The following is a 22,825-nucleotide window of genomic DNA, read 5'->3' as shown; positions in this document are numbered from 1 at the left end:
AGGTTGTCCCACGTGGGGCTCATAGTCGTAATCCCCATTTTACAGATGAGGCTCAGAGAAGTTAAGTGACTTTGCCCAAGGTCACACAGCAGACATGTGGCGGAGCTGGGATTCGAACCCATGACCTCTGACTCCAAAGCCCGTGCTCTTTCCACTGAGCCACACTGCTTTGTCTACCTTGATTCGTTTTAGTGTGGCCGTGGACCCAGTGGTCAGAATTGTCTCTGGTCATCATCATCATCATCAATCGTATTTATTGAGTGCTTACTGTGTGCAGAGCACTGTACTAAGCGTTTGGGAAGTACAAGAGACAGTCCCTACCCAACAGTGGGCTCACAGTCTAAAAGGGGGAGACAAAACCAAACATACTAACAAAATAAAATAAATAGAATAGATATGTACAAGTAAAATAAATAAATAAATAAATAGAGTAATAAATATGTACAAACATATATACAAAGTACAAACATATAATTCTCTCTGTCCCAAATCATCTTTTGGTGACTCTCTCCCTTTTGGGGCCCTGGAGGGGTCTCAGGTCTACCTGAGGTCCATCCTGTCCATCTCCCTACTTCTAGGCAGGATGAGCATCTCCTAATGAATCAATCAACCAGTGGTATTTATTGAGTGCTTACTGTGTAGACTCTAAGCTCATTGTGGGCAGGGAACGTGTCTACCAAATCTATTGCATTGTACATTCCCAAGTGCTTAGTACCATGTAAGCTCACTGTGGGCAGGGAATGTGTCTATTGTTGTATGTACTCTCTCCCTTTTGGGGCCCTGGGGGGGTCTCAGGTCTACCTGAGGTCCATCCTGTCCATCTCCCTACTTCTAGACAGGATGATCATCTCCTAATGAATCAATCAACCAGTGGTATTTATTGAGGGCTTACTGTGTAGACTCTAAGCTCATTGTGGGCAGGGAACGTGTCTACCAAATCTATTGCGTTGTACATTCCCAAGTGCTTAGTACCATGTAAGCTCACTGTGGGCAGGGAATGTGTCTATTGTATGTACTCTCTCCCTTTTGGGGCCCTGGGGGGGTCTCAGGTCTACCTGAGGTCCATCCTGTCCATCTCCCTACTTCTAGACAGGATGATCATCTCCTAATGAATCAGTCAACCGGTGGTATTTATTGAGGGCTTACTGTGTAGACTCTAAGCTCATTGTGGGCAGGGAACGTGTCTACCAAATCTATTGCATTGTACATTCCCAAGTGCTTAGTACTATGTAAGCTCACTGTGGGCAGGGAATGTGTCTATTGTTGTATGTACTCTCTCCCTTTTGGGGCCCTGGGGGGGCCTCAGGTCTACCTGAGGTCCATCCTGTCCATCTCCCTACTTCTAGGCGGGATGATCATCTCCTAATGAATCAATCAACCAGTGGTATTTATTGAGGGCTTACTGTGTAGACGCTAAGCTCATTGTGGGCAGGGAACGTGTCCACCAAATCTATTGCATTGTACATTCCCAAGTGCTTAGTACCATGTAAGCTCACTGTGGGCAGGGAATGTGTCTATTGTTGTATGTACTATCTCTCTTTTGGGGCCCTGGGGGGGTCTCAGGTCTACCTGAGGTCCATCCTGTCCATCTCCCTACTTCTAGGCAGGATGATCATCTCCAACCGGTGGTATTTATTGAGGGCTTACTGTGTAGACTCTAAGCTCATTGTGGGCAAGGAACGTGTCTACCAAATCTATTGCGTTGTACATTCCCAAGTGCTTAGTACCATGTAAGCTTATTGTGGGCAGGGAATGTGTCTATTGTTGCATGTACTCTCCCAAGGGCTTAGTACAGTGCTCTGCACGCAGAAAGTGCTCAATGAATATGACTGAATATATATGGATTGAATGAATGAATGCAGTAAATGCTCATTGAAAACCATCATCATCATCATCATCAATCGTATTTATTGAGCGCTTACTGTGTGCAGAGCACTGTACCAAGCGCTTGGGAAGTACAAGTTGGCAACATGTAGAGACAGTCCCTACCCAACAATGGGCTCACAGTCTAAAACCATTGATTGATTGATTGTGAGAGCACTGTATTAAGTGCTTGGGAGAATGCAACAGAGTTGGTGGAAACATTTCCTGCCCACAAGGAGCTTGCAATCTCTCTCTTCCAGCCCAGATATGGTGTGGATGTGTGGGAGGGCATTGTAGGGTCCCAGGTGTCCTATCCCCCAGCCTCGACTGTGCTTTGGGCTCCCCTTCTTCGAGGGGGTGGGTACTTAGTTTGGGGGCTCTGGGTAGGGCAGGATGGCAGCCCCCCCACCTCTCCCCACAATCTCCCGGCAGGAACACGTATGTGTGCGTGTGCCTGCCCGCGACTGCCCCTTATCTCCTCCACCCCCAGCGACCCCACCATGCAACCTGATGCTCAGGAAGAGGGGATTTCTCAAGGAATTCAACTCCCAGATAAAAGTCCAACCCGAGTGGGTGGAGATGGAAGCGGCGTGGGAGAACAAAGGAACAGGAAAAGCGGGAGGTGGAATTGTGGGGGCACAACGCCCCCCCCATCTTGAAACAGGGATCATGAGGGTGACCGGTGAGGGGAGATAATAATAATGTTGGTATTTGTTAAGCGCTTACTATGTGCCAAGCGCTGTTCTAAGCGCTGGGGTAGATACAAGGTCATCAGGTTGTCCCACGTGGGGCTCACAGGCTTAATCCCCATTTTACAGATGAGGGAACTGAGGCCCAGAGAAGTTAAGTGACTTGCCCAAAGGGATCGGGAGGGTCCAAACCCTGCTCTGAACCCCCCGGGAAATACACCAGAGCTCCTCTATCCGTGTCACCCCATCTCCCCCTCGTTCCTGGGAGATCAAAACTATGTTCTGAGCTGGAGGAGGCTGGGGAATCAATCAATCAATCAATCATATTTATTGAGCGCTTACTGTGTGCAGAGCACTGTACTAAGCGCTTGGGAAGTACAAGTTGGCAACATATAGAGACAGTCCCTACCCCCTTCCCCCACCAAAGCTCCCCTCTTCCACTCTCCCCTTCTCCTCCCGGTTTCCCACTCGGGAATATCCAGTCCCTCTTTGTCCCCCACCAGCCAGAAACTTTCTTGAGGGGCCAGCACCCCCGAATCACGCTCTCACTGCCAGAAAGAAATCAGGCAGTGGGCCTAATAAAACATCTGGCGATGTTTTATTAATAAATAAATTAATAAATTATTAATTAATAAAACGTTAGGATGGCCGAGCGGTCTAAGGCGCTGCGTTCAGGTCGCAGTCTCCTCTGGAGGTGTGGGTTCGAATCCCACTTCTGACAGATGTTGTTAGTTTAAGCGCTTAGTACAGTGCTAAGCGCTTAGTATAGTGCTCTGCACATAGTAAGCGCTCAATAAATATGTTTGATGATGATCTGGCGGCGAGTCGAAATGAAATCATTCCTTCTCCCTGGCCCCTCGGGTGTCAAGCCGGCCCGTTTCCTGCCCCCCGTCCTCCAGTCTGCTCTCGGGGTTCTTTTCCAATCTCCCGAGAAGGAAAACCTGAACTCCCTCCCCTCCCACTGTCGGGAATATCTCCCTGTATATATGTATATATGTTTGTACATATTTATTACTCTATTTATTTATTTTCCTTGTACATATCTGTTCTATTTATTTTATTTTGTTAATATGTTTGGTTTTGTTCTCTGTCTCCCCCTTTTAGACTGTGAGCCCACTGTTGGGTAGGGACTGTCTCTAGATGTTGCCAACTTGGACTTCCCAAGCGCGTAGTACAGTGCTCTGCACACAGTAAGCGTTCAATAAATACGATTGATTGATTGATTGATTATAATAACAATAATACTGGGAGGATGGGAGAGAGACGACGACTACCGAACGCTGCCCACTGTCTGGGGGCAATAATAATAATAACAATGTTGGCATTTGTTAAGCACTTATTTGTTAAGCGCTTGGGGGGATACAGAGTGATCAGGTTGTCCCACGTGGGGCTCACAGTCTTCATCCCCATTTTACAGGTGAGGTAACTGAGGCTCAGAGAAGTTAAGTGAGTTGGGTAGAGAATTGGGTGGCGATGCTCCTCCCCCGGACCCCTCGGAGCCGCCCCTTGCCCAGGGACCACGGGGTCCCCTCTCGGAGGGGCTGGGCTGGGGACACTGCCCATCCTCTGGGTGTCTGTCTCTGGCGCTCTGTGACTTTATTTATCCCACTCTCCCGGACTCCAGTCGGATCTTTCCGTCTCTCCGGGTGTCTTTTTCCATGTCTGTCCCCCTCGCCCTGTGGGACCAAGCCGGGCCGAACCGAACCGGGCCAGGATGCTCCAGAGTAAGTGCCCGGCCGGGATAGGCCGCTTTTCGGGGGGATGGGACTGGAGCGGGGGGTCTTCAGAAGAACTTCCAGCCTCTAGATGTGCCAGAATTCCTGCTCCATTGACCCCCTGTCAGACCCGCTACTGGTCTGCTGGGTGACCTTGGGCGAGTCACTTAACTTAGAGAAGCAAGCGTGGCTCAGTGGGAAAGAGCCCGGGCTTGGGAGGCAGAGGTCATGGGTTCAAATGCCGGCTCCGCCACTTGTCAGCTGGGTGACTTTGGGCAAGTCACTTCTCTGGGCCTCAGTTCCCTCATCTGGAAAATTGAAGACTGTGAGCCCCACGTGGGACAACCTCATCACCTTGTATCCCCCCCAGTGCTTAGAACAGTGCTTTGCACATGGTAAGCGCTTAATAAATGCCATTATTATTATTATTAACTTCTCTGTGCCTCAGTTACCTCATCTGTAAAATGGGGATTAAAGCTGTGAGCCCCAAATGGGACAACCTGATTACCCTGTATCGACCTCAGTGCTTAGAACAGTACTCGGCACATAGTAAGCGCTTAATAAATACCGTTACTATTATTATCCTCTCCCACCCAACCGACCCCCCTTCCCAAATCTGCCAGAGCTCCAGGCAGGGATGGAGGGCTTTGGTGAGGCGGGGGGCTCGGGGGAGGGTTGGGAAGTGTTTTGGGGGACCCCGGGGTGGTGGTCCTGCCGTAGAAAGGCCTGAGGGTCAATCTGGGGTTCTTCGGGGGGCGAGGGGAGGGAAGGGATCCCCAGATCCCCCTCCTCAAAGTCCCGGGAAAATCTCTTCCTCTCCCCCTCCTCCCCCTCTCCATCCCCCCCGCTTTACCTCCTTCCCCTCCCCACAGCACCTGTATATATCATCAATCGTATTTATTGAGCGCTTACTATGTGCAGAGCACTGGACTAAGCGCTTGGGAAGTACAAATTGGCAACATATAGAGACAGTCCCTACCCAACAATGGGCTCACAGTCTAAAAGGGGGAGACAGAGAACAAAACCAAACATAGTAACAAAATAAAATAAATAGAATAGATATGTACAAGTCAAATAAATAGAGTAATAAATTTGTACAAACATATATACATATATACAGGTGCTGTGGGGAAGGGAAGGAGGTAAGATGGGGGGGATGGAGAGGGGGACGAGGGGGAGAGGAAGGAAGGGGCTCAGTCTGGGAAGGCCTCCTGGAGGAGGTGAGCTCTCAGTAGGGCCTTGAAGGGATGTATGTATTTATTACTCTATTTTATTTGTACAGATTTATTCTATTTATTTTATTTTGTTAATATGTTTTAGTTTTGTTCTCTGTCTCCCCCTTCTAGACTGTGAGCCCACTGTTGGGTAGGGACCGTCTCTCTATGTTGGCAACTTGGAGTTCCCAAGCGCTTAGTACAGTGCTCTGCACACAGTAAGCGCTCAATAAATACAATTGAATGAATGAATCCTCCCGCTCCAGCCCTGATCCCGAGACCCCCGCCCCAAGAGAAGGCTCTCGGCTGGCCAGATGGGGAGGCCGGGGAGGGGGAAGGGGGCGATCCATTCATTCATTCATCAATTCATTCATTCAGTCGCACTTATTGAGCGATTACTGTGTGCAGAGCACTGTACTAAGCGCTTGGAAAGTACAATTCGTCAACAAAGAGAGACGGTCCCTACCCAACAACGGGCTCACAGTCTAGAAGGGGGGGAGAAACTTGTCCTTCCCAAGCGCTTAGTCCAGTGCTCTGCACACAGTAAGCACTCAATAAATACGGTTGAATGAATGAATGAATGAATGAGAAGCACATAATAATGATGGTGGCATTTGTTAAGCGCTTAGAAGCAAGCGCTTAGTACAGCGCTCTGCACAGTAAGCACTCAATAAATACGATTGATTGATTGAAAGAGCGCGGGCTTTGGAGTCAGAGGTCACGGGTTCGAATCCCAGCTCCGCCACATGGCTGCTGTGTGACCTTGGGCAAGTCACTTAACTTCTCTGAGCCTCAGTTACCTCATCTGTAAAATGGGGATGAAGACTGTGAGCCCCACGTGGGACAACCTGATCACCTTGTATCCGCCCAGAGCTTAGGACAGTGCTTTGCACATAGTAAGCGCTTAACAAATGCCATCATCATCATTATTATTATTATTATTATGTGCAGAGCACTGTTATAAGCGCTGGGGGGGGATACAAGGTGATCAGGTTGTCCCATGGGGGGCTCACAGTTTTTTACTCCCCATTTTACAGATGAGGTAATTGGGGCACAGAGAAGTTAAGTGACTTGCCCAAGGTCACACAGCAGATATGTGGCGGAGTCGGGATTCGACCTCGAAACAAAGCAGAACTTCTCAGCCGGGGGGTCAGGGGTGACAGGAATCCGACACGCCTTTGGCTCCCTTCCCCAACCCAAACTGTGATGCCCCTTGGAACCTCCCCCATCCTCAATTGCGACCCCCCTCAATCAATCAATCGTATTTATTGAGCGCTTACTGTGTGCAGAGCACTGTACTAAGCGCTTGGGAAGTACCATCCCCTTCGCAGCACTCCCAGCCCTGGATAATAATAATAATAATAATACTATTGGTTAATCAATCAATCGTATTTATTGAGCGCTTACTATGTGCAGAGCACTGTACTAAGCGCTTGGTTAAGCGCTTACTATGTGCCGAGCACTGTTCTAAGCGCTGAATGCGACCCCCTCTCAGTCCCATCCTTACACCAACACACAGAGACAGACCCTCGGACAAACCACACATACACACATACACACTTTTAGACTGTGAGCCCATTGTTGGGTAGGGACTGTCTCTATATGTTGCCAACTTGGACTTCCCAAGCGCTTAGTCCAGTGCTCTGCACACAGTAAGTGCTCAATAAATACGATTGATGATGATGATGATGATAGAGACAGACCCTCGGACAAACCACACATACACACGTACACACTTTTAGACTGTGAGCCCACTGTTGGGTAGGGACTGTCTCCATATGTTGCCAACTTGGACTTCCCAAGCGCTTAGTACAGTGCTCTGCACACAGTAAGCGCTCAATAAATACGATTGATTGATTGATACACACACGCACGCACATACAGTAACACACATAGTATGCTCAGTGGAAAGAGCGCAGGAGTCAAGAGACCTGGGTTCTAAGCCCAGCTACCCTGCTCGCATGCTGTGTGACCTTGAGCAAGTCATTTCACTTCTTCCAGCCTCAGTTTTTCACCTTTGGGACTGTGGGCCGCTAATGTGACTGACTTGATTGCATTATATTTTCCCCAGCGCTTGACGTACCAGGAGAAGCAGTGTGGCTTAGTGGAAAGAGCAGGGGCTTGGGAGTCAGAGGTTGTGGGTTCTAATTCCGGCTCTGCCACTTGTCAGCTGTGTGACTTGGGGCAAGTCACTTAATTTCTCTGCGCCTCAGTTACCTCATCTGTAAAGTGGGGATTAAAACTGTGAGCCCCATGTGGGACAACCTGGTTACGTTTTACCTCCCCCAGAGCTTAGAAAAGTGCTTGGCACACAGTAAGTGCTTAACAAATACCATCATTATTATTTTATTATTAATCAATCAATCAATCAATTGTATTTATTGAGCGCTTACTGTGTGCAGAGCACTGTACTAAGCGCTTGGAAGTCCAAGTTGGCAAAATATAGAGACAGTCCCTACCCAACAGTGGGCTCACAGTCTAGAAGGGGGAGATGGAGGACAAAACCAAACATATTAACGAAATAAAATAAATAGAATAGATATGTACAAGGAAAATAAATAAATAGAGTAATAAATGTGTACAAACATATATACATTAAGCAACCAATCAATAACATTTACTGAGCCCCTATTGTGTGCAGAACACTGTTGTCAGTCCTGAGCACAAGGATCTTACAGTCTGTAGGAAGAAGCAGACATTAAAATAAATTACAGATAGGGAAAATAGTAGAATATTAGGATATCATCGTCATCACCAATGGTATTTATTGAGCACTTACTGTGTGCAGAGCACTATATTAAGGGCTTGGGAAAGTACAAGTGGGAAGACGTGATCCCCTGCTCTGCAGAGGGACACGGACATGAAAATAAATTACAGATAAGAGAAATACTAAAGTATAAGGATCATCATCATCATCAATCGTATTTATTGAGCGCTTACTGTGTGCAGAGCACTGTACTAAGCGATATTACATAAGTGCTTTGGGGCTCGGTGTGTATCACAGTGCCAAGTCCAAGGTTGACGCAGAGGGGAGGGCAGATGGGGAAATGAGGGTTGAGCCTTTATTATTATTATTACTATATACTAATAATAATGATAATTAATGATTAATTGAGACATCCAACTACATTTGTACGCACACATAGATGATGATGGTATTTGTTAAACGCTTACTATGTGCCAAGCACTGTTCTAAGCGCTCGGGTAGATACAAAGTAATTGTGTTGTCCCACTTGGGGCTCACGGTCTGAATCCCCATTTTACGGATGAGGGAACTGAAGCACAGAGAAGTTAAGCGACTTGCCCAAAGTCACAAAGCTGATAAGTGGCAGAGCAGGATTAGAACCCACGACCTCTGACTCCCAAGCCCAGGCTCTTCCCACTAAGCCACGCTGATCTCACCGCCCCCCCCACCCCGCCCGCCAAATGCAAATAGAAGCAGCGTGGCTCAATGGAAAGAGCACGGGCTTGGGAATCAGAGGTCATGGGTTCTAATCCTGCTCCGCCACTTAATAATAATAAATAATAATGATGACGTTTGTTAAGCACTTACTATGTGCAAAGCACTGTTCTAAGCGCTGGGGGGATACAAGGTGATCAGGTTGTCCCACGTGGGGCTCACAGTCTTAATCCCCATTTTACAGATGAGGTCACTGAGGCTCAGAAAAGTGACTTGCCCAAGGTCACACAGCAGCCATGTGGAGGAGCCGGGATTCGAACCCATGACCTGTGACCCCAAAGCCCGTGCTCTTTCCACTGAGCCACACTGCTTCTTGTCAGCTGTGCGACTTGGGGCAACTCACTTCACTTCTCTGTGCCTCAGTTCCCTCATCTGTAAAATGGGGATTAAGACCGTGAGCCCCACGGGGGACAGCATTGATTACCTTGTATTCCCCCCAGCGCTTAGCATATAGTAAACGCTTAACAAATGCCAACATTATTATTATTAAATACACATTCACGAAGAAGCACGAAGTCACATGTGGGATACCGGATCGATAGTCAAATTCCCAAGCTTTTCCCGAATCATTTTCCACAATCCCCCCACTCCCACCATCCGAGGGTTCCCTTTTTTGGGTGTCTCCCCGCTCCTCCCTCCTCCTAAACCCGGTGGGTAACCCCGGCCTGGGGGTTCCCACGCGTGACCGAAACACTCTTGGGTCCGTGCGGGGCTGCTGGGGTGCCGGGTGCGATTTTTCATTCATTCATTCATTCAATCGTATTTATTGAGCACTTACGGTGTGCAGAGCACTGTGCTAAGCGCTTGGGGGAGGCTCCGCTATGCCTCCGCGACCCCCGCCACGCGTGGGAGGGCCTGACTCTGCCCCCTTGCCCCCCACCTCCCTTGGTCCCTTGTTCCTGCTCCCAAACTGGTGGAGATTAATTAATGATAATAATTGTTAAGCGCTTACTTTGTGCAAAGCACTGTACTAAGCGCTGGGAGAGAGGAATGTCTGAGAGCCAGGGGTCTCTCCCGGTTGGAGACATCTAAGGGGCAGGGGGCCATTCCGTCCTCCCCTGACAGCTGGGAAGTCCTTATGGCTACCTAACCTGAGAAGCAGCGTGACTCAGTGGAAAGAGCCCGAGTTTGGGAGTCAGAGGTCATGGGTTCTAATCCCGACTCCGCCACTTGTCTGCTGTCTGACTCTGGGCAAGTCACTTAATAATAATAATAATGATGATGATGATGATGATGGCATTTGTTAAGCCTTAAGTGCTGAGCGCTGTTCTAAGCGCTGAGGTAGATCCAAGGTAATCAGGTTGTCCCACAGTCTCAATCCCCATTTTACAGATGAGGCACAGAGAAGTCAGTGACTTGCCCAAAGTCGCACAGCTGATCAGTGGCGGAGTCGGGATTAGAACCCACGACCTCTGACTCCCAAGGCCGGGCTCTTTCCACTAAGCCACGCTGCTTCTCTAACTTAACTTCTCGGTGCCTCAGTTGCCTCATCTGTAAAATGGGGATTAAGCCTTGTGAGCCCCATGTGGGACAACCTGACTACCTTGTATCCCCTTCAGTGCTGAGAACAGCGCTTGGCACATAGTAAGCGCTTAACAAATACCATCATTATTATTATCATTATTAACCTCCATCCATCCTGCTGCAAGACCCCCATCCTCCAACCCCTGAGAGCGGTCTTCTCCCGTAGGAGAGTCCCCTTCCCTCGCATCCGTCAATAGACGGGGGTTATTGAGTGTTTACCCTGTGCAGAGCACTGTACTAAGCGCTTAGGAGAGAACGCTAAAATAGAGTCGGTAGACCCGTTCTCCGCCACCTCGCGGCATCGCTCCTGCCCTTGGGTAGGAAGGGAGAAGGGGAAGGCCAAGGCCGCGGCCCCGAGTGGGTCTCTTCCTCCCTTCAAGGCCCTACTGAGAGCTCACCTCCTCCAGGAGGCCTTCCCAGACTGAGCCTCTTCCTTCCTCTCCCCCTCGCCCCCCTCTCCATCCCCCGCATCTTACCTCCTTCCCTTCCCCACAGCACCTGTATATATGAATATATGTTTTTATGGATTTATTACTCTATTTTATTTGTACATAATTATTCTATTTATTTTATTTTGTTAATATGTTTTGTTTTGTTCTCTGTCTCCCCCTTCTAGACTGTGAGCCCACTGTTGGGTAGGGACCGTCTCTATTATGTTGCCAACTTGGACTTCCCTAGCGCTTAGTCCAGTGCTCTGCACACAGTAAGCGCTCAATAAATATGATTGCATGAATGAATGAATGAGTGGGTCCGTCCCGAGTGGGCGCCTCGGGCCGGTCCTTAGGCCGGCGGGCATCACAGTGGCTGCTCTGGGTCCTGGCGGGAGGAGGTGGAGAGAAGGAGGAGGAGGAGGGAGAGGTAGAAGAGGAGGAAGAGGTGGAGGAGGAGGAGGAGGAGGAAGAGGAAAAAGAGGAGGAGGAGGAAGAGGAAAAAGAGGAGGAGGAGGAAGAGATGAAGGTGGAGGAGGAGGAGGAGGGAGAGGTAGAGGAGAAGGAAGAGGTGGAGGAGGAGGAGGAGGAAGAGGAAAAAGAGGAGGAGGAGGAAGAGGTGAAGGTGGAGTAGGAGGAGGAGGAGGAGGAGGAGGGAGAGGGAGAGGAGGAGGAAGAGGTGAAGGTGGAGGAGTAGGAGGAAGAGGAAAAAGAGGAGGAGGAGGAAGAGGTGAAGGTGGAGTAGAAGGAGGAGGAGGAGGAGGAGGGAGAGGTAGAGGAGGAGGAAGAGGAAAAAGAAGAGGAGGAGGGAGAGGTAGAGGAGGAGGAAGAGCTGGAGGAGGAGGAGAAAGAGGAGGAGGAGGAAGAGGTGGTGATGGAGGAGGAGGAAGGAGAAAGAGGAGGAGGAGGAAGAGGTGGAGGAGGAAAAGAAGGAGGAGGAGGAGGAGGAGGAAGAGGAAGAGGTAGTAGTGTGGCTCAGTGGAAAGAGCCCCGTTTTGGGAGTCAGAGGTCATGGGTTCAAATGCTGACTCTGCCAATTGCCAGCTGTGTGACCTTGGGCAAGTGACTTAGCTTCTCTGTGCCTCACTAACCTCATCCATAAAATGGGGATTAAGTCTGTGATCCCCATGTGGGACAACCTGATCACCTTGTATCCTCCCCCAGCGCTTAGAACAGTGCCTTGCACGTAGTAAGCGCTTAACAAATGCCATTACTATTATTATTATTATTAAGAGGTGGTGGAGGAGGAAGAGGTGGAGGAGGAAAAGAAGGAGGAGGAGGAAGAGGTAGCAGCGAGGCTCAGTGGAAAGAGCCCTGGTTTGGGAGTCAGAGGTCATGGGTTCAAATCCTGACTCTGCCAACTGTCAGCTGTGTGACCTTGGGCAAGTCACTTAGCTTCTCTGTGCCTCGGTTACCTCATCCGTAAAATGGGGATTAAGTTGTCCCATGTGGGACAACCTGATCACCTTGTATCCTCCCCCAGCGCTTAGAACAGTGCCTTGCACATAGTACGCGCTTAACAAATGCCATTATTATTATCATTAAGAGGTGGAGGAGGAGGAGGGGGAGGAGAAAGAGGAGGAGGAGGTGGAGGAGGAGGAGGAAGAGGTAGCAGCGTGGCTCAGTGGAAAGAGCCCCGGTTTGGGAGTCAGAGGTCATGGGTTTAAATCCTGACTCTGCCAACTGTCAGCTGTGTGACCTTGGGCAAGTCACTTAGCTTCTCTGTGCCTCAGTTACCTCATCCGTAAAATGGGGATTAAAAGTCTGTGAGCCCCATGTGGGACAACCTGATCACCTTGTATCCTCCCCCAGCGCTTAGAACAGTGCCTTGCACATAGTAAGCGCTTAACAAACGCCATTACTATTATTATTATTAAGAGGTGGTGGAGGAGAAAGAGGAGGAGGAGGAGGAGCAAGAGGTAGCAGCGTGGCTCAGTGGAAAGAGCCCCGGTTTGGGAGTCAGAGGTCATGGGTTCAAATTCTGACTCTGCCAACTGTCAGCTGTGTGACCTTGGGCCTGTCACTTAGCTTCTCTGTGCCTCAGTTACCTCATCCGTAAAGTGGGGATTAAAAGTCTGTGAGCCCCATGTGGGACAACCTGATCACCCTGTATCCTCCCCCAGCGCTTAGAACAGTGTCTTTGCACGTAGTAAGCGCTTAACAAATGCCATTATTATTATCATTAAGAGGTGGAGGAGGGGGAGGAGAAAGAGGTGGAGGAGGAAAAGAAGGAGGAGGAGGTGGAGGAGGAGGAAGAGGTAGCAGCGTGGCTCAGTGGAAAGAGTCCTGGTTTGGGAGTCAGAGGTCATGGGTTCAAATTCTGACTGCCAATTGTCAGCTGTGTGACCTTGGGCAAGTCACTCAGCTTCTCTGTGCTTCGGTTACCTCATCCGTAAAATGGGGATTAAGTCTGTGAGCCCCATGTGGGACAACCTGATCACCTTGTATCCTCCCCCAGCGCTTAGAACAGTGCCTTGCACATAGTAAGCGCTTAACAAATGCCATTATTATTATCATTAAGAGGTGGAGGAGGAGGAAGAGGTGGAGGAAGAAAAGAAGGAGGAGGAGGAAGAGGTAATAGTGTGGCTCAGTGGAAAGACCTCCTGTTTGGGAGTCAGAGGTCATCGATTCAAATTCTGACTCTGCCAGTTATCAGCTGTGTGACCTTGGGCAAATCACTTAGCTTTTCTGTGCGTCAGTTACCTCATCCATAAAATGGGTATTAAAAGTCTGTGAGCTCCGTGTGGGACAACCTGATCACCCTGTATCCTCCCCCAGCGCTTAGAGCAGTGCCTTGCACATAGTACGTGCTTAACAAATGCCATTATTATTATCATTACTAAGAGGTGGAGGAGGAAGAGGTGGAGGAGGAAAAGAAGGAGGAAGAGGAAGAGGTAGCAGCGGGGCTCAGTGGAAAGAGCCCCGGTTTGCGAGTCAGAGGTCATGGGTTCAAATCCTCACTCTGCCAACTGTCAGCTGTGTGACCTTGGGCAAGTCACTTAGCTTCTCTGTGCCTCAGTTACCTCATCCGTAAAATGGGGATTAAAAGTCTGTGAGCCCCACGTGGGACAACCTGATCACCCTGTATCCTCCCCCAGCGCTTAGAACAGTGCCTTTGCACGTAGTAAGCGCTTAACAAATGCCATTATTATTAAGAGGTGGAGGGGGAGGAGAAAGAGGTGGAGGAGGAAAAGGAGGAGGAGGGAAGCTCAGCGTCCGCGCAAGATGGCGATTCCCATGTCTCCGTGAGTGTGTGAGGGGTTGTGGGGAGGGGGCGACCCGGACGAGGGGGCCACGAGCCCAGGCGGCCCCCCACCAGCCCCACGGACACTCGGCCTGGGAGGCCCTGGGCCAAGCCGGCTGCCTGTGTGTGAGTGTGTGTGTGTGTGTGTGTGTGTGTGTGTGTGTTTTTTGAGGGGGGGCCCCCAACTCCAGCTGCGTTTCCAAGGGTCCCCGGGGGGAGGGGGCTCCCCTCTCTTTACCCTCCCGGCCTGATTTCGGGGCCCCGATTCGGCTTGACCCCCCGGGGGTGACCTCCCCTCGCCGCCCCCCGGGGCGGGCTGAACGCACAAGCCCCCCAGACATCTCCAGCCGCCCCCCGAGAGATAAGGACTGGTGGTTTCTGGGGACTCCCTGGGGTGGGTGACGTGGGGAGTGTGGGGACAGTGGGAGACCCCTCCTTGAGGCCCCTTTCTGCACCCCCAGTTCCTCCCCACCCCCCTTTTAGACTGGGAGCCCACTGTTGTGTAGGGACTGTCTCGATTTGTTGCCAACTTGGACTTCCCAAGCGCTTAGTACAGTGCTCTGCACACAGTAAGTGCTCAATAAATACAATTGATTGATTGATTGCACCCCCAGCTCCTCCCCACCCCCTTTTAGACTGGGAGCCCACTGTTGTGTAGGGACTGTCTCGATTTGTTGCCAACTTGTACTTCCCAAGCGCTTAGTACAGTGCTCTGCACACGGTAAGTGCTCAATAAATACGATTGATTGATTGATTGCACCCCCAGCCCCTCCCCACCCCCTTTTAGACTGTGAGCCCACTGTTGGGTAAGGACCGTCTCGATATGTTGCCAACTTGGACTTCCCAAGCGCTTAGTACAGTGCTCTGCACACAGTAAGTGCTCAATAAATACAATTGATTGATTGATTGCACCCCCAGCTCCTCCCCACCCCCTTTTAGACTGTGAGCCCACTGTTGGGTAGGGACTGTCTCGATATGTTGCCAACTTGGACTTCCCAAGCGCTTAGTACAGTGCTCTGCACACAGTAAGCGCTCAGTAAATACGATTGATTGATTAGGGGAGTCCCAGTCAGTTTGCACGCCCCCCTCCACCCAGGTACAAAATGCATTCCCCCTCGCCCCCCATTTAAGAAGTCCTGGGGTCCGGCATAATACATCCCCCCCTATTTTCCCTCAAACCTCTCCCACCCCTTCCAAGGAGCCCAGCAGGCTCCCAAGACAGGCTCTGGCCCTTGGGAAAAAACAGGGGGAGAAGCAGCGTGGCTCAGTGGAAAGAGCCCGGGCTTTGGAGTCAGAGGTCATGGGTTCAAATCCCGGCTCCTCCAATTGTCAGCTGTGTGACTTTGGGCAAGTCACTTCACTTCTCTGGGCCTCAGTTCCCTCATCTGTAAAATGGGGATTAAGACTGTGAGCCCCCCTTGGGACAACCTGATCATCTTGTATCCCCCCCCCCCCCCCCCAAGCGCTTGGAACAGTGCTTTTGCACGTAGTAAGCACTTAATAAATGCCATCATCATTATTATTATTATTAAAGGGGGATTCGGGGACTTGCCCTTTGCCCGGTTTCTTTGGTTTCACTCGAATGTGCCCATTTCCTCCGCAGCTGTAGCCGGCCCCTATCTGGATGTTTTTCCAGCTTTTGGGGGACGGGGATTTAGACCTGTCCTAGGGCAGGGGGGTTGGGGGGGCCGGTGTATTCAGCTCCTGGACAGAGCAGAGATTCCCCATCCTCCAACCTGACCCTGATGGGGCACGTGTGTGTGTCCATTTGTATGTGTGCATTTTTGTGTGTCTGTGTATGTACGCACGTATCTGGTGGGGGTTAAGGGGAAGGGGCCCACCGGTGTCTGGGAGGGGCACAGAAGCTGCCTCATACTTAGGTAGGAGGGGATGAGGAGGATGGAGAAGGATGGCAGCTCCCAGGTGGATGATGAATCTGTCGTTATTTTCACAGGTCCTCCTGTCTGCACCCCCCAGGCTCCCACCCCATTCCTTCAGCAGTGGGAATTGGGAATGGTGGAGTGCGTCTTCGGGGGTGGGGGGGATAGATGCCAGATGTAACCCTCCTCCCTAGCCACTGCGGCCTCCACCCACCCTCCCCAAATAACCCCTCAAGCTGCAGGTGTCCCCTAACCCCTCTCCCGTTGTCTCTTTTGTCCCCAGTCCCGGCCCGGTGGAGCTTTAATAGAATTTGCTTGTTGGGGTAGCCGGCTCCTGTCCCCGGACCTGCCCCCTCACCACCCTCTCCTCTCCCCCTCTCTCCCCCGCTGCCCGAGGTGGGGGGGGAGGGCGGAGGGGGGGTTGGGAAGGGGGCAGGGCCGGCGCTATGGTCCCTCCGGGGAAGAAGCCAGCCGGGGAGGCCTCGAACTCGAACAAGAAGTGCAAGCGCTACTTCAACGAGCACTGGAAAGAGGAGTTTGCCTGGCTGGAGTTCGACTACGCCCGCAAGCTCATGTTCTGCGGCGAGTGCCGGCAGGCCCTGGTCCGCAACAAGCACGGCAAGGCCGAGAACGCTTTCACCGTGGGCACCGACAACTTCCAGCGCCACGCCCTGCTCCGCCACGTCACGTCGGGCGCCCACCGCCAGGCCCTGGCCGTCAACCGCGAGCAGCCCGCCTGCGACGTCCCCGGGGGCCGCCCGGACCCTCCCACCGCCCCCGCCGCCGTCAAGGCGGAGGTGAACCCGGCCAAGGTGGCCGTGCTGACCACGGTCTACTGGATGGCCAAAGAGGAGATCCCGGATGACCGGTGCCTCTCGCTGCTCGAGTTCCAGAAGTTCAACCTGTGCCAGGCCCTGCTGGACTCCGAGCAAGGCGACTCCTACCACCCGGGCAGCGTCAGAGAGATGCAGGTGAGGGAGCTGACTTCGGGTGGGAGGGGAAGATCCGGAGTTTCCTTGTGTGGTCCTGGACCGGGGGGGATCGGTTTTGCACCGCCTTGCGGAAAATCACCAGCCTGCCTTGCCTCGCCGGGAAGTCACTGATGTCTTTTGCTGGCCGGCTGGCCCCTGGTTATTGGCAAGGCTGGGCTGCCGAGAGAGGGGATCGGAAAGAGAGAACGAATGTTGACTCCCTCCCCCAACCTGGGGAGGGTCCCAGACTTGAGGGCCGTTTGCCCTTGACTGGACCTGGTTGGATCCAGACCCCAGACTGGGGCTGGGCTAGTGTTGGGAGGATTCAAATCCCTTTCCGATCTTGTCCACAGTGCTCCGCGCACAGTAAGCGCTCAATAAATGCGATTGAATGAATGAATGAATGAAGCCACCCCTTCCCAAGTCTCCCGCCTGGCTTTAGTCAGGACTTATGTTGCCAGCTTGTACTTCCCAAGCGCTTAGTACAGTGCTCTGCACACAGTAAGCACTCAATAAATACGATTGATTGATTGATAGACTTGCCCGGACAGAGAGAGCGGCCGAAGGGAATCGGGAAAATTCAGGACCAAAGGGTCAGGTTGGCCTCTGACCCCAGACCCCTTCGGGCCCAGGATGAGGGATGGAGACTTAGGGAGTCTCACAACTAGGACAAGGGTTATCCTGTCCTCCCCCTGCCTCCAAACTCCCTGTCTCTCACACAAAGAGCCCATCCTCCCTGGGAAAAGAGCCCTGGCTTATCCTTCTCATCCTGTCCCCGACCAAAGAGAAGTCTGCCTTCCATCCCTCCCATTGCAGAGTGCCCAGCAAGCGGTCTGAACTCTGTGCCCTTGCCTTCCCCGCCGCCCCCCGTCCCCCCACCCTACCAGGAGGCCATCGTGAAGGTCCTGCACGACGAGGACCGCCACCGGCTGCGGGCGTCACCCTTCGTCGGCCTAGTGGTGGATGAGACGGTGGACATCCTGGAGCACCGGACGCTGGTCCTGTTCACCTGCACGGTGTCGCCCTGCGACGGGCAGACGGCCGTCACCTACCTGGGCAGCTTTGAGCTCCAGCCGGGGGAGGTGACGGCGGCCGTGGCCGCGGACCGCTTGGTCGAGGTCCTGCGGGCCTTCCGGGTGCCTCCGTCCAAGGTGGCCTGGCTGAGCTCGGATGGCTCGGCCCTCACGGCCGCCCGGCTGACCGGCGTGGGCCCCCGCCTGATGGCCGCCTGCCCCCTCCTGACTGAGCTGCACTGCCTCCCGCCCCGCGGGGCTCTGCCCCCCGGTCCCGGGGATGCCATCCGACGCTACGAGACCACGGTGGACGCCGTCTACCGCCTCTACGCCGGGGCCCGGGGGGACGGTCGGTGCCCGCCAGAGCTGCGGGCCGTGCTGGAGCGGGCCGAGCTGGAGCCGGACGGGGAGGTGCCCTGGACGTCCGTGTTCCCCGCTGTCCGGGCCGTGGATGCCGCCTGGCCCAGCCTGGTCCTGTGGCTCGAGGACGCGGCGGGGACCTCGGCCGTGGCGCCCGCCCTGGGGGCTGAGCTGAAGCAGTTCTGCTTCGTGGCCTTCACCAAGGTCCTGCTGGACGCCCTAGACGCTCTGCGGAAGCTGGGCCGCCTGTTCCAGCGAGACGGGCCCGACCTGGCCCAGGTCAAGCCGGCCGTGGTGGCCACGGTGGCCGCTCTGCAGGCCCAGAAGGCCGCCGGGGGCCCCCACTTCCAGGGGTTCCTGCAGGAGGTGAGCCGGCGGCCGGCAGCGGGGGTGACCGGAGGAGGCGGGGGCAGCGGTGGTGGCGGCGGGGCGGGTGAAGGCCGTTTCTTCTACAAGGGGGTGGAGCTGGCCGGTTGCTCACGGGCCCAGCTGAAGAGCTTCGAGCGTCTTCGTGAGACGTACCTGGAAGGCACCCGTGGCCGCCTGTTGGACCGCTTCCCTGCCGCCGCGCTGGACGCCGTGGACTCGCTGGCCGCCGTCTTCAGCCCCGAGCGCTACCCACGGGCGCTGGAGGAGCTCGGCGGCTATGGAGAGGGCGCCCTGCGGGCCTTGCTGGCCGCCTACGCCCCCGCAGTGGTCAGCGAGCGGGCGCTGAGCGACTTCCCCCTCTTCAAGCGGGTGGTGCACAGCCTGGGGCCGCTCAGCCTGAGGGAGCTGTGCTCCACGCTGGCCCGCGCCCGCTCCGAGATGCATGAGCTGTTCCCCGACTTCGCCGCCCTGGCCGCGCTGGCCCTGGCCGCTCCCGCCAGCGCCGCGCTGGCCCTCAAGGTGGGGAGGAGTCGGGCCCTGCGACGGCGCTGGAGGGGGAAGCAGCATCAGCAACAGCAGCTGCGGCGGAGAGAGGGCCCCGGGCCGGCCCTCAAGATCGCCGTGGACGGCCCCGCGGTGCCCGACTTCAACTTTGGGCTGGCGGTCGAGTACTTTGAGGGGGCGCGGGGGCGCGGCGGGGGCAAGTGACCAACAGCCGGCCTGGGGTCCGGTTTGGTGGGGAGGGAAGGGAGGGGCGGCTGGAGCGGACGGGACCCGCCGAGGGTCCCGGCGGATGTGGATTTGGTGCCCGCCCCAGTTTTGGGGGACGGGGTGCTCCGCTCTGGCCCGGATGCCCTCACCACTCTATATGGACCAAACCTCCCCCGCGGTGGTCCATAGTCTCCAGGGCTCCGGGCCTCCCTCCGCTGGCCCGCCCATACAGGCGTCCCTTTGGCCGGCCGGCTGCAGAAAGAGCCCTCCTTCTTGCTCTCCAGGTTGGACTACGGCTGCCAGGCCTGCCCGCCATGTTTATAGGCGTGTATGTAGCTGCGGAAATACAGAATCTACCAAACCCAGCTCTGTGTCCCCAGGGCACCCCAGCACAGGCCTGTCCTCTGCTAGGGAGTAGAGGGGGACAGTGGGGAGGGTCCTCCCGCTCCCTGAGCTTCCGACCTGTGTGCCGTCCTCCCTTGCGTGCCCCTCCCAGCCCAGTGCCATCCAGGACCAAAGGGGATAGTGACAGCCCCAGCCCCCATCCTCTTGTGCTGTCCCCCAGGTTGCCTCAGTTTCCAAGCTCAATTCACCCTCCCGAGCTATCGGGGACTATGTGTACCTCTTAGGCAGAGTATTCTGTAACCCGGAGAGAGACAATTCCTGGGTCTGGGGATTGATCGCTTCTGCTGCCGCCCTCAGTGCTGGTAAATTGTCGGGGAGGAGGAGGGTCTGGGAAAAGCAGCAGTCCCTGCCCTCTGGGGTCTCACCATCGAGCATTGGAGGAGGGGGTTATAGTGGGCCTGTCACCTCAGGCTTCCTGGAGGGACAGCAGGAAGGGGCCCGGTCTAGGGGGTTTCAGGGGTCAGAGCATCAGACTGAGGGGCTGCAGTCGCCCTGGTCACTCCTCTGGACCCTGGGGAAACTGGAGCTGCAGGAGGAAGCGCGCGGGGAGGGGTGGAGCAGCCAAGTCGGGATACCCATCGTGGTGCTCACTGCAGAGTTAACTCATGTCTGAGGGATTCTGGGCACGGGGGCAGGTCGGGGGAGATCACTCCTCTCCTTCCCCACTGGACAGATGCAGTGGGAGGGATGGTGGTCAGAGTTTGGGTTGGAAAGAGGGAGAAGAGTGAAACTTCATAGAAGCAGGACCCCCCAAATGTAGCCTCACCCCACCCGAGACCTCATTACAGGAGAGACCCTTGCCAGATGCCTGGAGTGCGTTCGGGGGTGGTGGTGGTGGGTGCACAGGGGAGCATAGAGACTAGGAGATGGTTGGAATGACCCCATCCCCCTCGGCCCTGTCTCTGCCTCCCCGGGTACTGAGCACCTGGCTGGAGTGTTGGGTCCTGTCTGTTCCCCACACTGTAATTCCCCCGGATGGGGTGGAGAGAGGGGACTCCCCCCGTGGAAGGGATGAGGACTGGATGGGCAGACCGACCGCTGCCCTCTGGAATCTGGCCCAGCCCCATCTCTGCTGCAGCTGGTAGCTGGAGTGCCTGGCTTGGAAATCCTCCCTGCCAAGTGCTGTGTGACCTTTGTCAACTTCATCACCTGCTCTGAGCCTCTGTTTCTCTCTCGGTCACACTGGGTGGTGGGAAGACATGCTCCAGTCCCCTTTCCAGTTGCAGGTGCAGGCGAGGGGGGATGGGGGGGATTTTTCCCCAGGCCCCTCCCAGCTGAGCCCTGTGCCTCTCTCTGTCCCGCCCCCCCAGGCCCCGCTGGAGCCCCCAGCTCCCTGCTGGCCCCCCTGCCACTGGCCACCCGACCCCTGCAGCCCCCGCTGGACCTCAAGCACTTTCTGACCTTCCACCTGAGCGGGGCCAGCGCCCTGGGCTTGTTCCCCAACTTCCACACGGTCAGTGGGGGGCCGAGGTGGGCACAGTTGGCCTCGGCCAGGGTGGACCGGTGGGTGTGTGTCTGTCTGTCTGCCTGGGGCCTGCCTCCGTCCCATTTCCTCACCCCCATCTGCACCTCGTGACCCAGGCCCCCGACCCCGCCGCCTCGTATGGGTGGGTGTGTATTGGGGGAGATGTGACCGTGGTGTTTGAGTGTGACTCCCTGGGTGACTGTCTGTGATTGTGGATAGCAAAAGCCTCTTTCTCCCCAGAATGTGCCGAGCCTCCTGACAGTAGTGCACTGTGCTGTCAGTAATAATAATAATAATAATGATGGCATTTGTTAAGCGCTTACTATGTGCAGAGCACTGTTCTAAGCGCTGGGGGGGATACAAGGTGATCAAGTCCCATGTGGGGCTCACAGTCTTAATCCCCGTTTTACAGATGAGGTAACTGAGGCTCAGAGAAGTTAAGTGACTTGCCCAAGGTCACACAGCAGACGTGGCAGAGCTGGATTCGAACCCATGACCTCCGACTCCAAAGCCCGTGCTCTTTCCACTGAGCCACGCTGCTTCTCTAAGCACTGTTCTAAGCGCTGGGGGGGATACAAGGTGATTTAAGTTGTCCCACGTGGGGCTCACAGTCTTAATCCCCATTTTACAGATGAGGTAACTGAGGCTCAGAGAAGTTAAGTGACTTGCCCAAGGTCACACAACAGACATGTGGTGGAGCGGGGATTCGAACCCATGACCTCTGACTCCAAAGCCCAGGCGCTTTCCACTGAGCCACGCTGCTTCACTTGCCTGCCCTGTGACTCTGGGCAAGTAGTGCCTATCACGATGCCTCAGTGAGAGACGAAGGTAGGAAGAGAGCGGGAGACAGAGTCGCAGGCTGAGAAAGAGATGCAGAGGCAGGTTGGGAGAGAGACAAGCAGAGATGGGGAAGGAGAAAGAAAGAGAAGGTGAGAGACAAAGGGAGGGAGGGAGAGAGGAAGACAGAGTCAGAGGCTCAGAGGTCACAGGGCTGTGTTGGTATCTGGGTTCTCCACATTGAGCAAAGACCCCTAATAATGATAATTGCGGTATTTGTTAAGTGCTTACTATGTGCCAGGCACTGTACTAAGCGCTGGGGAGGATCCAAGTAAATGGGTTGGATACAGTCTCTGTCCAACATGGGGCTCATGGTCTCAATCCCCATTTTTGGGAGCAGTGTACTGGGCACCTGCTTTGTGCAGTCAGTGATCAGTCAGTAGTGTTAATTGAGTGCCTCCTGTGTGCTAAGGCATTGGAAACTGAAAACAGAGATGAAAGACATAATCTGTCTCCTCAAAGAGCGTACATTTTAGTGGGGGACGACGGATGCCAAATACTTTACCACTGGAAGAGAGGAAGCAGCATGGCGTAGTGGATACAGCAGGAACCTGGGTGTCAGAAGGGCATGGGTTCTAATCCCGATTCCACTACGTGTCTGCTGTGTGACCTTGGGCAAGTCACTTAACTTCTCTGTGCCTCAGTTCCCTCGTCTGTAAAATGGAGCTTAAGACTGT

General features: G+C 53.9%; 2 protein-coding genes and 1 non-coding gene across 4 annotated transcripts in view; all 3 read left to right on the top strand.

The window, feature by feature from the left end:
• Positions 1 to 22,825, top strand: part of ZNF385C (zinc finger protein 385C) — a 42,768-nt gene that overhangs the window by 5,728 nt on the left and 14,215 nt on the right. The window contains exon 2 of the mRNA XM_038754065.1: positions 21,157 to 21,299. Coding sequence (XP_038609993.1) covers positions 21,157 to 21,299 — 143 coding nt within the window. The remainder of the gene's footprint in view (positions 1 to 21,156; positions 21,300 to 22,825) is intronic.
• TRNAL-CAG lies at positions 3,191 to 3,273 on the top strand. The gene has a single exon. It is a non-coding gene; the product is annotated as a tRNA-Leu (tRNA).
• C11H17orf113 (chromosome 11 C17orf113 homolog) lies at positions 16,098 to 19,444 on the top strand. Of its 2 annotated transcripts, XM_038754064.1 has the most exons (3): positions 16,098 to 16,988; positions 17,876 to 18,727; positions 18,818 to 19,444. In XM_038754064.1, the coding sequence occupies exons 1-3, from the start codon at positions 16,464 to 16,466 to the stop codon at positions 19,436 to 19,438; spliced, it is 1,998 nt and encodes a 665-aa protein (XP_038609992.1). In that variant the 5' UTR covers positions 16,098 to 16,463; the 3' UTR covers positions 19,439 to 19,444. The 2 variants fall into 2 exon arrangements, with proteins under 2 accessions (XP_038609992.1, XP_038609991.1); XM_038754063.1 differs by having other exon boundaries at positions 17,876 to 19,444.

The sequence above is a fragment of the Tachyglossus aculeatus genome, chromosome 11 (assembly GCF_015852505.1).
Source record: "Tachyglossus aculeatus isolate mTacAcu1 chromosome 11, mTacAcu1.pri, whole genome shotgun sequence".
In the NCBI taxonomy this organism is placed as follows: domain Eukaryota; kingdom Metazoa; phylum Chordata; class Mammalia; order Monotremata; family Tachyglossidae; genus Tachyglossus; species Tachyglossus aculeatus.
Note: the sequence above shows the minus strand (reverse complement) of the source record. Positions and strands in the feature narration are given on the sequence as shown.

Bases quoted from the DNA above. Each gene is read 5' to 3' on its own strand.
- C11H17orf113 (XM_038754063.1), top strand. From the start codon at position 16,464: ATGGTCCCTCCGGGGAAGAAGCCAGCCGGGGAGGCCTCGAACTCGAAC. The intron at 16,989-17,875 runs GTGAGGGAGCTG...CCACCCTACCAG, and splicing joins GCAGCGTCAGAGAGATGCAG to GAGGCCATCGTGAAGGTCCT.